The sequence below is a fragment of the Oncorhynchus keta genome, chromosome 19 (genome assembly GCF_023373465.1).
Source record: "Oncorhynchus keta strain PuntledgeMale-10-30-2019 chromosome 19, Oket_V2, whole genome shotgun sequence".
Taxonomy (NCBI): domain Eukaryota; kingdom Metazoa; phylum Chordata; class Actinopteri; order Salmoniformes; family Salmonidae; genus Oncorhynchus; species Oncorhynchus keta.
Window position 1 is genome coordinate 19066359 of NC_068439.1, and position 13578 is coordinate 19079936.

Here is a 13578-nt window from a genome sequence, read left to right on the forward strand (position 1 = left end):
AAGCCACTCTTGCGTTGTCTTGGCTGTGTGCTTAGGGTTGTTTTTCTGTTGGAAGGTGAACCTTCGTCCCAGTCTGAGGTCCTGAGCGCTCTGGAACAGGTTTTCATCAAGGATCTCTCTGTACTTTGACCCGTTCATCTTTGCCTCGATCCTGACTAGTCTCCCAGTCCTTGCCACTGAAAAACATCCCCAACATCCCCAAGATTCTGCCAACACCATGCTTCACCATAGGGATGGTGCCAGGTTTCCTCCAGACGTGACGCTTGGCATTCAGGCCAAGAGTTCAATCTTGGTTTCATCATACCAGAGAATCTTGTTTCTCATGGTCTGAGTCTTTAGGTGCATTTTGACAAACTCCAAGCGGGCTGTCATGTGCCTTAAACTGACCGTCTGGCCACTCTACCATAAAGGCCTGATTGGTGTTGTGCTTCAGAGTTGGACCTTTCTGGAAGGTTCTCCCATCTGGGGCGGCAGCGTAGCCTAGTGGTTAGAGCGTTGGACTAGTTAGCAACCGGAAGGTTGCGAGTTCAAACCCCCGAGCTGACAAGGTACAAATCTGTTGTTCTGCGCCTGAACAGGCAGTTAACCCACTGTTCCCAGGCCGTCATTGAAAATAAGAATGTGTTCTTAACTGACTTGCCTGGTTAAATAAAGGTAAAAAAAATAAATAATAATAAATAAATAAAATCTCTACAGAGGAACTCTAGAGCTCTATCAAAGTGACCATCGGGTTCTTGGTCACCTCCCTGACCAAGGCCCTTCTCTCCCAATTGCTCAGTTTGGTGGTTCCAAGCTTCTTCCATTTAAGAATGATGCTGAAAAAAAAATTGGTACCCTTGTGTCGATGCACAGGATTGTGCATCGACACAATCCTGTCTCGGCGCTCTACGGAAAATTCCTTCGATCTCATTTTTTTTTTTTTTGCTCTGACATGCACTGTCAACTGTGGGACCTTATATAGACAGGTGTGTGCCTTTACAAATCATGTCCAATCAATTTAATTTACCACAGGTGGACTCCAGTCAAGTTGTAAAAACATCTCAAGGACGATCAATGGAAACAGGATGCATCTGAGCTCAATTTCGAGTCTCATAGCAAAGGGTCTGAATAGTTATTCAAATAAGGTCTTTCTGTTTAAAATATTTGATAAATTTGCTCAAATGTAAAAAAATCTGTTTTTGCTTTGTCATTAAGGGGTATTGTTTGTCGATTGCTGAGGATCATTTGTTAATTTAATCCATTGTAAAATAAGGCTGTAACGTAACAAAATGTGGAAGAATACAGATTACATTACAGCCCAACACATATTACAAATTCAGCCTCATTACAGACCAACACAGATTACATGTTCAGTCTCATTACAGCCCAACACATATTACAAATTCAGCCTCATTACAGACCAACACAGATTACAGATTGTTCAGTCTGACGGGAGGGAGTCACACTGCTTCACTGAGTTCAGTCAGAGGGAGGGTGGGGATGGAGAGAGAGACATTGTCATAGACCTGTGTGCGATGGTTTTGTTCACACAAGAATAGCACCAAATTCTCTCTGAATATTGAGAAGGGAAAACAACCTCTCAACTGTATACAAACAAAATCTTCAGTCTCTCTGTCCCACTGAATATCAGCCTCTTCCTCTTCCGGAGGCTCTTTAGCCCCTATGCCCCTATGCTATAGCCTTGTCCAGATGTGCTTTAGACAATTAATCCTCTGACTACCTTTGATAGTCTGCATTGTTGGCTCAAGTACAAACAGATCTGTAGCCAGGCTAGAGGACCTAATCCTGTTAGGAGGCTAAAGTGAAGGGTCCTCCCGAGTGGAACAGTGGTCTAAGGCACTGCATCGCAGTGCTAGCTGTGCCACTAGAGATCCTGGTTCGAGTCCAGGCTCTGTTGCAGCGGTCTGTTCCTGGGAGACCCACAAATGGCCCAGCATCATCCAGGTTAGGGGAGGATTTGGCTGGCAGGGATGTTCCTGTGCCATCACGCTCTAGCAACTCCTGTGGCGGGCCAGGTGCAATGCATGCTGACACAGTCGCCAGGTATATGGTGTTTCCTTATGTGGGCAGTGCGGCTTGGTTGTGTTATGGAGGATGCACAGCTCTTGACCTTCACCTACACCCTGAACTAGACAATCCCAACCCATTGGAGACCATAAAAAGTTTATGTTTATGTTTTTTAAATGGGGAAAAGGCTAACATTTTCAGATGATGATGTTATTTCATGTAGAAAGATACCTTCCGGGTTATGTGGGCAGTGCGGCTTGGTTGTGTTATGGAGGATGCGCAGCTCTTGACCATTTGTAGAGGAATGCACACTAACACCCTGAACTAGACAATCCCAACCCTTTATCAGAGTCAAATGAAAACAAAGGTAGAGTACAACATAAAACTGTCCATACTTTCTCCGTAATGCTGACTGTTCAATAAATTCAGCCCCTCTCAAAATAGACCTACTCCTCTCCACATTGATTTAATATGCCTTTGGTTCTTCAGAGCTACATTCTTCACTACTCAGCATGTAACTGATTGAGTACAGTGGGCTAAACGGTGAGCAGAAACCCTAACAGACTAAACGCTAGCCTATTTGATGTAAGTGCAGCACAGAGAGGATACAATTACACAATCACTTCAATGTTCATTCACTAGTGCCTCTGCCTACCAGTCAGTCCTTCACATGTGCTTCATTCCATTAGGAAATCAAGATGTCACAGCTGAGGCAAAAGCAACTTTTCCATATTAGACACAAACGTTTCATTACAGCTGCTATAAACACCATTCAAGTGGAGGAAGATAGGGAAGGAATCAGAGAAAGCGAGGGACTATAGGTCCCGCACAACAGTAGGTGTGACCCACTGGGTTTGAACCAGAGTCTCCTTCAGACCACATGACTGTGGTAGCCCATTGAGATAAAGCCTCTGTGATAGCTTGGAGAGCTCACATAGGTTTCTAGTTCTCAGGTAAGGAAGCTGTCACAAGAGCCAGTATTTACTAAAGGCAATAAAGAGGAGAGGGGACAGTGACAGGGAGAGAATCTCAGAAAGAGGTGGTAGAGGCCCTTGTTTGGATTACCAGTATCCTGAACAAGCGCAAATGACCATTCAATTAGAACAGACAGTTAGTTACTAATGTTGAAAAGTCCTTGGTGCAAAGGCACACAGTACTGTAGTTCTCTGTGTAAGTATTCTGCTATTCCCCAGAATGATTCAATGTGGATTAAGGGTGAGCTATATAGATCAAAGAATCCTAAAGCATCCCATTTCTCCTGTTCTGGATTGACCATTCTAATCCTATATGATATGAACTGTGACTGTAGAACCTGGAGGCTACAGAGGGAGCTGCACAGTAACACACCAGCACAGCAGAGTCTTGAGATGTGACCATGTATGCGCCCTAAATGGCACCCTATTCTCTTTACAGCCCAATGGGCCCTGGTCATAAGTAGTGCACTAAGTAGGCAAAAGGCTGCCTTTTTGGATGCAACCAATGACTGGCTGAGGAGGCCATGATGCCAAGGATAAGCTGAGTGGCTCCAATGACCAGTAAGACTGATGTCCTATGTGTCAGACCCAGACCCTCCATGAGAAGAGGCTGGCTCTGCCTCGGACGAGCCGAGCAATGTCCCTCCACATACTGACAGATAAATGGGTGTATGGAGATCATCTGGTGCCTAGATATATACAATAAAAATCAGTTAGTTAAACAAGCATTCTGTTTGTATAGAGACGTATATCGGCATAAATAGATATTTCTGCATCTGTGTGCATCAATGCAGAAAGGAATAAACAAAGTGTGTTTTTATATCGCCAGCCGCCACAAGCTTATGTACCAGTTTTCCACAAGCCACCAGCAGCCTCCAAATAGATTCTCAGATCTATTAAAGCAGGAATCAGAGGTTGAAACAACAGAAAACCTGAGGACTGGAGCACGAGAAATGTAACCAACTCTCAAATGAATAGACATGAAAAGGACTGAGAGTGAATGAAAGAACTGACCATCCATTATATCAAGATTATAGTTGTAACCATTTTTATAGTCTATATAGTGCGTGTTTACATTTACTTTGTTTACAAACATTGGAGTAAATATTTTGGGTTCTGATGCGGTATGATATGTTTTGTGTGGACCCCAGGAAGAATAGCTGCTGCTTTCCCAACAGTTAATGGGGATCCTAACAAAATACCAATATCAAGTAGTACTTTAAACTCATGAGTTATTCATAAGTTAAATTCTTCAATAATCAATAGGTAAATATAATTCATTTATAACTCCAAAAATTAATGTAGCAACTGCAGACTGTCCCTTTAAGGTTTAGAAACGGGATGTCAAGATCATTTTATCCACTTTGAGAGGCACCAAGACATATTCCATATATTTTTTAAGTAAGATTAACTGACTACATCTATTCTTTTCAATGTTCTTCATTGTAAGTTTGCCTGCCTCGGGGTCAAGCGGGTCTCCTGCGTGGTCAGCCCCAGTGAAGGGCCATGCTCAGGGAGAAATATCTCGGTCTCTTTCATGAGCCGGAACAAAAGACAGAACACTGTTTGTTTGCTGTGGGAGAGAGAGAAAAGGAGAGGGGAGAGAGAGAGGAGAGGGGAGAGAGATAGAGAAGAAGAGGGGAGATAGAGAAGGAGAGGGGAGAGAGAGAGGAGAGGGAAGAGAAAGAAGGGAGAGAGAGAGAAGGAGAGGGGAGATAGAGAAGGAAAGGGGATAGAGAGGAGAGGGAAGAGAGAGAAGGGAGAGAGAGAGAGAGAGAAGGAGAGGGTAGATAAAGAAGGAGAGGGGAGAGAGGGAAGAGAGAGAAGGTAGAGAGATAGAGAAGGAGAGGGGAGAGAGAGAGGAGAGGGAAGAGAGAGAAGGGAGAGAGAGAGAGAAGGAGAGGGGACATAGAGAATGAGAGGGGAGAGAGAGAGGAGAGGGGAGATAGAGATAGAGAAGGAGAGGGGAGATAGAGAAGGAGAGGGGAGAGAGGAGAGGGGAGAGAGAGAAGGAGAGGGGAGAGAGAGAGGAGAGGGGAGAGAGAGAGGAGAGGGGAGAGAGAGAGGAGAGGGGAGAGAGAGAGGAGAGGGGAGATAGAGAAGGAGAGGGGAGAGAGAGAGGAGAGGGGAGATAGAGAAGGAGAGGGGAGAGAGGGAGAAAGAAACACTGCCTCAGTTTAATATTATATATGATTAAAGAGCAAGAGGTAATACCTTCTCTGGGAGAACAGATGTCTGGAGCTGCTTAACATTTCAACTCACACACACACACACACACACACACACACACACACACACACACACACACACACACACACACACACACACACACACACACACACACACACACACACACACACACACACACACACACACACACACACACACACACACACACACACACACACACACGTTTGACCATGATTGATTTTAGAGTCTCAAAACTCAATTTGAATGGTCCACAATGTGTAGTTTTTGTATTTTCTATTATCGTATCACACACATGCACAAACACAGACTGTCTTGGAACAATAACCGCTTTATAGCTCTTTGGAAATGTTTTGAGTTCTTATATTGTATATTAATAGGAGCAGTGGGATGAAATGGTTGAACTCTTAACCCAATATTCATGTTTTAAAAGCAGTCACTGTTACATATTGTGATGGCTGGTTATGGTTTATTTGCATCATTATAGTACATTTGGGCAGCACGGCTGGCAGACCTATATACAGAATAACATTTACAATCAGCTGGCTTATCTGAGAATAACATTTTTGTGTAGCATGGGGATGTGATCTGATAATGGTATTCAAAGAATATGATGTACTTCATACTGTACGAAAAAGTAAACCTCGCTGATCCTATCCTCTTCGGTAAGGGAAAGGCCACAGCACACACGTGTGTATCTATGTGTGTGTGCTGGTGTGTGCATTTATGTGCCTCCATGAGTGTGTGTTCCGGCTGCTCCTGTGTGTGTGTGTGTGTGTGTGTGTGTGTGTGTGTGTGTGTGTGTGTGTGTGTGTGTGTGTGTGTGTGTGTGTGTGTGTGTGTGTGTGTGTGTGTGTGTGTGTGTGTGTGTGTGTGAGAGGAAGATTAGCGGTCCAACATTACATATAACTGGGGTAATTGTTCCACTCCGTTACAGCATGTTAATAGGATCTATCCCAAACCTGTGGAATGTTTGTCTTAGCTAGCCTCTGATCTTGATAGGCACTCCCTTCACACACACACACTAGCACGCGCACACGCACACACACTAACACACAACACACACTCCCTTCTCTCACACACACACACAGTTCTTGATCAGTGTTATTGTTCATATCAGTAGCAATAACACAGACAGGGAAGTCATTGTTTCCCAGAGAGTTAACAGATCTTCAAGAACAAGGAAATAAACCAACTGGAGGAATTTGAGTCGAGACGCACCCATTATAAACTGGATGTAATCCTTTGAAAAAAGAACTGTAATAACATAAAGAGTTTTATATATTCAGAATACATGTGCTGAATTCATCTGTCCTGCTATGGATAAATGTGATGCAAACATATTCTAAAAATCTACATCAACATAATTCCTTGTCCTGTTTCATATTCTGAGAAATGTACTTAACATGACTCAGCAGGATACACACATCTAATGCACAGCTCACAATGTTACCCAATCAATCCACACCATTTCCCACTTGGAGACCTGGGTCATATTCATTAGTTCACACCGTAGCAAAACATTTACAACTTAAACCAAAACAAGTTCAGGTAGCCCCTGCCCACTTCAGCCACTTTGCTTCTGTTTTGTGGCTCGTGAATAATACCAAGAACATTGATGAACTGACTGACAGACTCATGGAATGGAGGTTAAAACACATCAAGGTCTCTACCGGTGTGAAGACCGACTGGCCGCTGAGCCAGAATAATGACGAATATACGGTTAGCTTTTCATGCACACATTACCCAGAAGGCAGCAGTGTGACCCCGAATACCACATTGCTACCAGACCCCCAGGCCTTGTCTAGATAGTTAAATAAGTTTATGGCTGTTACGCTCTACTGCTCATCATCATCATCATCATCTTCTTCATCAGAGAGGCATAGCTACCATTGGTGCTGTAGGTTGAGGAGTGTTCTATTTTCAAATCTCCAAATACAAGTTACCTGACTAATGGTATCACCTGACGAATGGTATCACCTGACTAATGGTATCACTTGACTAATGGTATCACCTGACTAATGGTATCACCTGACTAATGGTATCACCTGACTAATGGTATCACTTGACTAATGGTATCACTTGACTAATGGTATCACCTGACTAATGGTATCACTTGACTAATGGTATCACTTGACGAATGGTATCACCTGACTAATGGTATCACCTGACTAATGGTATCACCTGACTAATGGTATCACTTGACTAATGGTATCACTTGACTAATGGTATCACCTGACTAATGGTATCACCTGACTAATGGTATCACTTGACTAATGGTATCACCTGACTAATGGTATCACCTGACTAATGGTATCACCTGACTAATGGTATCACCTGACTAATGGTATCACTTGACTAATGGTATCACCTGACTAATGGTATCACCTGACGAATGGTATCACTTGACTAATGGTATCACCTGACGAATGGTATCACCTGACTAATGGTATCACTTGACTAATGGTATCACCTGACTAATGGTATCACCTGACTAATGGTATCACTTGACTAATGGTATCACTTGACTAATGGTATCACCTGACTAATGGTATCACCTGACTAATGGTATCACCTGACGAATGGTATCACCTGACTAATGGTATCACCTGACTAATGGTATCACCTGACTAATGGTATCACCTGACTAATGGTATCACTTGACTAATGGTATCACCTGACTAATGGTATCACCTGACTAATGGTATCACTTGACTAATGGTATCACCTGACTAATGGTATCACCTGACGAATGGTATCACTTGACTAATGGTATCACCTGACGAATGGTATCACCTGACTAATGGTATCACTTGACTAATGGTATCACCTGACTAATGGTATCACCTGACTAATGGTATCACTTGACTAATGGTATCACTTGACTAATGGTATCACCTGACTAATGGTATCACCTGACTAATGGTATCACCTGACGAATGGTATCACTTGACTAATGGTATCACCTGACTAATGGTATCACTTGACTAATGGTATCACCTGACTAATGGTATCACTTGACTAATGGTATCACTTGACTAATGGTATCACCTGACTAATGGTATCACTTGACTAATGGTATCACTTGACGAATGGTATCACCTGACTAATGGTATCACCTGACTAATGGTATCACTTGACTAATGGTATCACTTGACTAATGGTATCACCTGACTAATGGTATCACCTGACTAATGGTATCACCTGACTAATGGTATCACTTGACTAATGGTATCACTTGACTAATGGTATCACCTGACTAATGGTATCACCTGACTAATGGTATCACTTGACTAATGGTATCACCTGACTAATGGTATCACTTGACTAATGGTATCACCTGACTAATGGTATCACTTGACTAATGGTATCACCTGACTAATGGTATCACCTGACTAATGGTATCACTTGACTAATGGTATCACCTGACTAATGGTATCACCTGACGAATGGTATCACCTGACTAATGGTATCACTTGACTAATGGTATCACCTGACTAATGGTATCACCTGACTAATAGTATAACTTGACTAATGGTATCACTTGACTAATGGTATCACCTGACTAATGGTATCACCTGACTAATGGTATCACCTGACTAATGGTATCACTTGACTAATGGTATCACTTGACTAATGGTATCACCTGACTAATGGTATCACCTGACTAATGGTATCACTTGACTAATGGTATCACCTGACTAATGGTATCACCTGACGAATGGTATCACTTGACTAATGGTATCACCTGACGAATGGTATCACCTGACTAATGGTATCACTTGACTAATGGTATCACCTGACTAATGGTATCACCTGACTAATGGTATCACTTGACTAATGGTATCACTTGACTAATGGTATCACCTGACTAATGGTATCACCTGACTAATGGTATCACCTGACAAATGGTATCACTTGACTAATGGTATCACCTGACTAATGGTATCACTTGACTAATGGTATCACCTGACTAATGGTATCACTTGACTAATGGTATCACTTGACTAATGGTATCACCTGACTAATGGTATCACTTGACTAATGGTATCACTTGACGAATGGTATCACCTGACTAATGGTATCACCTGACTAATGGTATCACTTGACTAATGGTATCACTTGACTAATGGTATCACCTGACTAATGGTATCACCTGACTAATGGTATCACCTGACTAATGGTATCACTTGACTAATGGTATCACTTGACTAATGGTATCACCTGACTAATGGTATCACCTGACTAATGGTATCACTTGACTAATGGTATCACCTGACTAATGGTATCACCTGACGAATGGTATCACTTGACTAATGGTATCACCTGACGAATGGTATCACCTGACTAATGGTATCACTTGACTAATGGTATCACCTGACTAATGGTATCACCTGACTAATGGTATCACTTGACTAATGGTATCACTTGACTAATGGTATCACCTGACTAATGGTATCACCTGACTAATGGTATCACCTGACGAATGGTATCACTTGACTAATGGTATCACCTGACGAATGGTATCACCTGACTAATGGTATCACTTGACTAATGGTATCACTTGACTAATGGTATCACCTGACTAATGGTATCACCTGACTAATGGTATCACTTGACTAATGGTATCACTTGACTAATGGTATCACTTGACTAATGGTATCACCTGACTAATGGTATCACTTGACTAATGGTATCACTTGACTAATGGTATCACCTGACTAATGTTATCACCTGACTAATGGTATCACCTGACTAATGGTATCCCTTGACTAATGGTATCACCTGACTAATGGTATCACCTGACTAATGGTATCACCTGACTAATGGTATCACCTGACTGATGGTATCACTTGACTAATGGTATCACCTGACTAATGGTATCACCTGACTAATGGTATCACCTGACGAATGGTATCACTTGACTAATGGTATCACCTGATGAATGGTATCACCTGACTAATGGTATCACTTGACTAATGGTATCACCTGACTAATGGTATCACTTGACTAATGGTATCACCTGACTAATGGTATCACCTGACTAATGGTATCACTTGACTAATGGTATCACTTGACTAATGGTATCACCTGACGAATGGTATCACTTAACTAATGGTATCACCTGACGAATGGTATCACCTGACTAATGGTATCACTTGACTAATGGTATCACCTGACTAATGGTATCACCTGACTAATGGTATCACATGACTAATGGTATCACTTGACTAATGGTATCACCTGACTAATGGTATCACTTGACTAATGGTATCACCTGACTAATGGTATCACTTGACTAATGGTATCACCTGACTAATGTTATCACCTGACTAATGGTATCACCTGACTAATGGTATCCCTTGACTAATGGTATCACCTGACTAATGGTATCACCTGACTAATGGTATCACCTGACTAATGGTATCACCTGACTGATGGTATCACTTGACTAATGGCATCACCTGACTAATGGTATTACCTAACTAATGGTATCACCTGACTAATGGTATCACCTGACTGATGGTATCACTTGACTAATGGACCTGACTGATGGTATCACTTGACTAATAGTATCATCTGACTAATGGTATCACCTGACTGATGGTATCACCTGACTAATGGTATCACCTGACAAATGGTATCACTTGACTAATGGTATCACCTGACTGATGGTATCACCTGACAAATAGTATCACTTGACTGATGGTATCACTTGACTAATGGTATCATCTGACTGATGGTATTACCTGACTAATGGTATCACCTGACTGATGGTATCACCTGATTGATGGTATCACCTGACTAATGGTATCACTTGGCTGATGGTATCACCTGACTGATGGTATCACCTGACTGATGGTATCACCTGACTGATGGTATCACCTGACAAATAGTATCACTTGACTGATGGTATCACTTGACTAATGGTATCATCTGACTGATGGTATTACCTGACTAATGGTATCACTTGGCTGATGGTATCACCTGACTGATGGTATTACCTGACTAATGGTATCACCTGACTGATGGTATTACCTGACTAATGGTATCACCTGACTGATGGTATTACCTGACTAATGGTATCACCTGACTGATGGTATCACCTGATTGATGGTATCACCTGACTAATGGTATCACTTGACTAATGGTATCATCTGACTGATGGTATTACCTGACTAATGGTATTATAAATGGTATTTTGGGACATGAAGGGAGTCGGCTAAACTCAGATTATCTCATCATAATTATATGACCCGAAAAACATTAAATGTTAACAGATCTAGGGTCACATTTTCCTCCATCAATCCTAACCTTAAGCATTAGTGGGGGAAATATGAAACTGACCCAGCACCTTACACCCAGAAATATTACCCAACACTGATGAGGTTAAAGGCCACAACATGAAAAAACAGACTTACCATCATGGGTTTGGTGCTGAATCGTAGTTTCCTCTTCGGAGGGATATCCTCCTTCTCTTCCTCTGGTAGACCAGGGATCTCAGTAAGATCATTCCCAGGGTCATAGATGACGTCATCATCACCGTAAAGGTCATCCTCAGGGTCAGTACAGCTCTCCCCCCATCCCTGGTAGCAAGCGTCTCCGTCCGCGTTAAAAATCACCCTCTCGTTCCCACTGTATTCCTCATTGGGCTCTTCTGCCTGGTCCTCTGGAAAGACCCTGGGCCTGGAGGAGGCATTCTCCACCTCCACCCCACGGGCTTCTGCCTCATCCTGGGCTTCATCCTGGGCTGGGGTAGCTGGGGTATCATAGGTGTCCTCGGAAGTCTTGTCCCTGACGGTGGCATCATTTGTGGGCCTTGAGTCTGTGCAGACTCCCGACGTCTCTCTGGAGGTGTCGGTTTCCTCCACCTGCTTCTCCTCATACGATCCGTTCACTTCCCCTCCGTTGGTGGTGGCCCTTACGGGATGTCTCTCTCTGTCCCTCTGTCCTAACTCCCCTGCTGTCTCCTCTCTCTCCTGGGGCTCCTCCTCATGCAGGAAGGGTTTTAGCTCCACCGTCTCCGACAGCGGGCTAGGGCTGAGGAGGTCTTCTGAGGATGAGGACACGGGAAGTTTGCCCCCCACGCGGTTCCTGTACCCTCCACCACGCACCGGGGATTGGCGCGAGTCATCTTCGCTGAGGTCGCCGTGCCGGTGGAAGTTATCAGGGGAGTAGAGTGCCCGTCCTCGCCGGAATGGGCCCCCTCCTCCCCCTCCCTGGTGGTCGACGTTCTCAAACACAGCGCTCAGCTGGCTCACGGTGGGCGACTGGGCTTCCGTCCTGGAACACTGTGAATCCAGGGAGTCTGTGCTGCCCCTGTTGGAGCGCGACCCTCGCCAGTCATCCAGGTGCTCATGGGAACCCCTCTTCTCCCGGCCATAGGAGTAGACAGGCGATTGGGACGCATCACGTGACTGCTGCTCAAACAGCTTCCTGGCCTCTACGACCTTTGACCCTGCGCTGGTTCGGTCTGCTATAGGGTGCTGCGTGAGCTTGATGACTGAGCCATCAACCTTGTTGATGAAGTTGGTGGGCTTGGTCATCTTCTGAGGCGACGGGTCTTCCCGCCTGGTGGAGGTACTGGAGCTCTCTGTGCCCTGCATCTGCATGAACATGTCCTTGATGCGGCTAACGTGGGCACCATACTGTCGTCCCCGGCGCTGGGTGACCCGCTCAGTGTCCTTGAGCTGGGGCTCCTTGCTGTCCTGCCGGGTTGGCTGGTCGAAGGCCTTCTTTAGGGCCTGGAACTCTGTCCTGTAGGCGTTGCGGTGGGGAGAGGCGCTCCGGAGATTGCTCCTCTCCCCTGAGGCCTCCGTCTTCAGCATGATGGTGTCAGAGATGAGGAGGCGGAGGGGATCTCAGCAGCATCGCTGGGCCTTCATCTCACATATACTACTGTAGTATCCAGCGAGTTTCCTGCCTGTGTGATTGTCACTGTGATTTGATTTCACACTTCATTAGGGGCCATGGACACCTGGGAGAGAAAAGGCGATGCCTGTTAGATAAAAAGATACCAACCAAACTGTCATAATTATGCTTTACACTACAATATGAGGTGAAGATCAATTGCAATCAAGCATTAGAACATTTGATAAACACCATTCATTCCTAGCATGAATTAACGTAATCAACGTAATCAAAGACGATGCTCTATCTGTTAAAAGCTCTTAGCACAAGTAATGCACTGAATATAAATTATATTTGCCCTCTAAAAGCTAGGGCTGGGAATTGCCAGGGACCTTACGATACGTTATTATCATGATACTTAGGTGCCAATACGATATGTATTGAGATTATCACGATTCTATATGTATTGCGATTCAATACTGTGATTTTATTGCGATTCCGTAGTCCAAACATATTGCTCACCATATGTCTGCTGCAG

The 13578-nt window shown here is 43.8% G+C and overlaps 1 protein-coding gene across 5 annotated transcripts in view; it reads right to left on the reverse strand.

Annotated features, from left to right (window-relative positions):
• Positions 1–13578, reverse strand: part of LOC118379097 (neurabin-1-like) — a 156198-nt gene that overhangs the window by 140815 nt on the left and 1805 nt on the right. For all 5 annotated transcript variants that reach the window (XM_052469953.1, XM_052469952.1, XM_052469954.1 and 2 more), the window contains exon 2: positions 11612–13167. In XM_052469953.1, coding sequence (XP_052325913.1) covers positions 11612–13018 — 1407 coding nt within the window. In that variant the 5' untranslated portion in view covers positions 13019–13167. The remainder of the gene's footprint in view (positions 1–11611; positions 13168–13578) is intronic.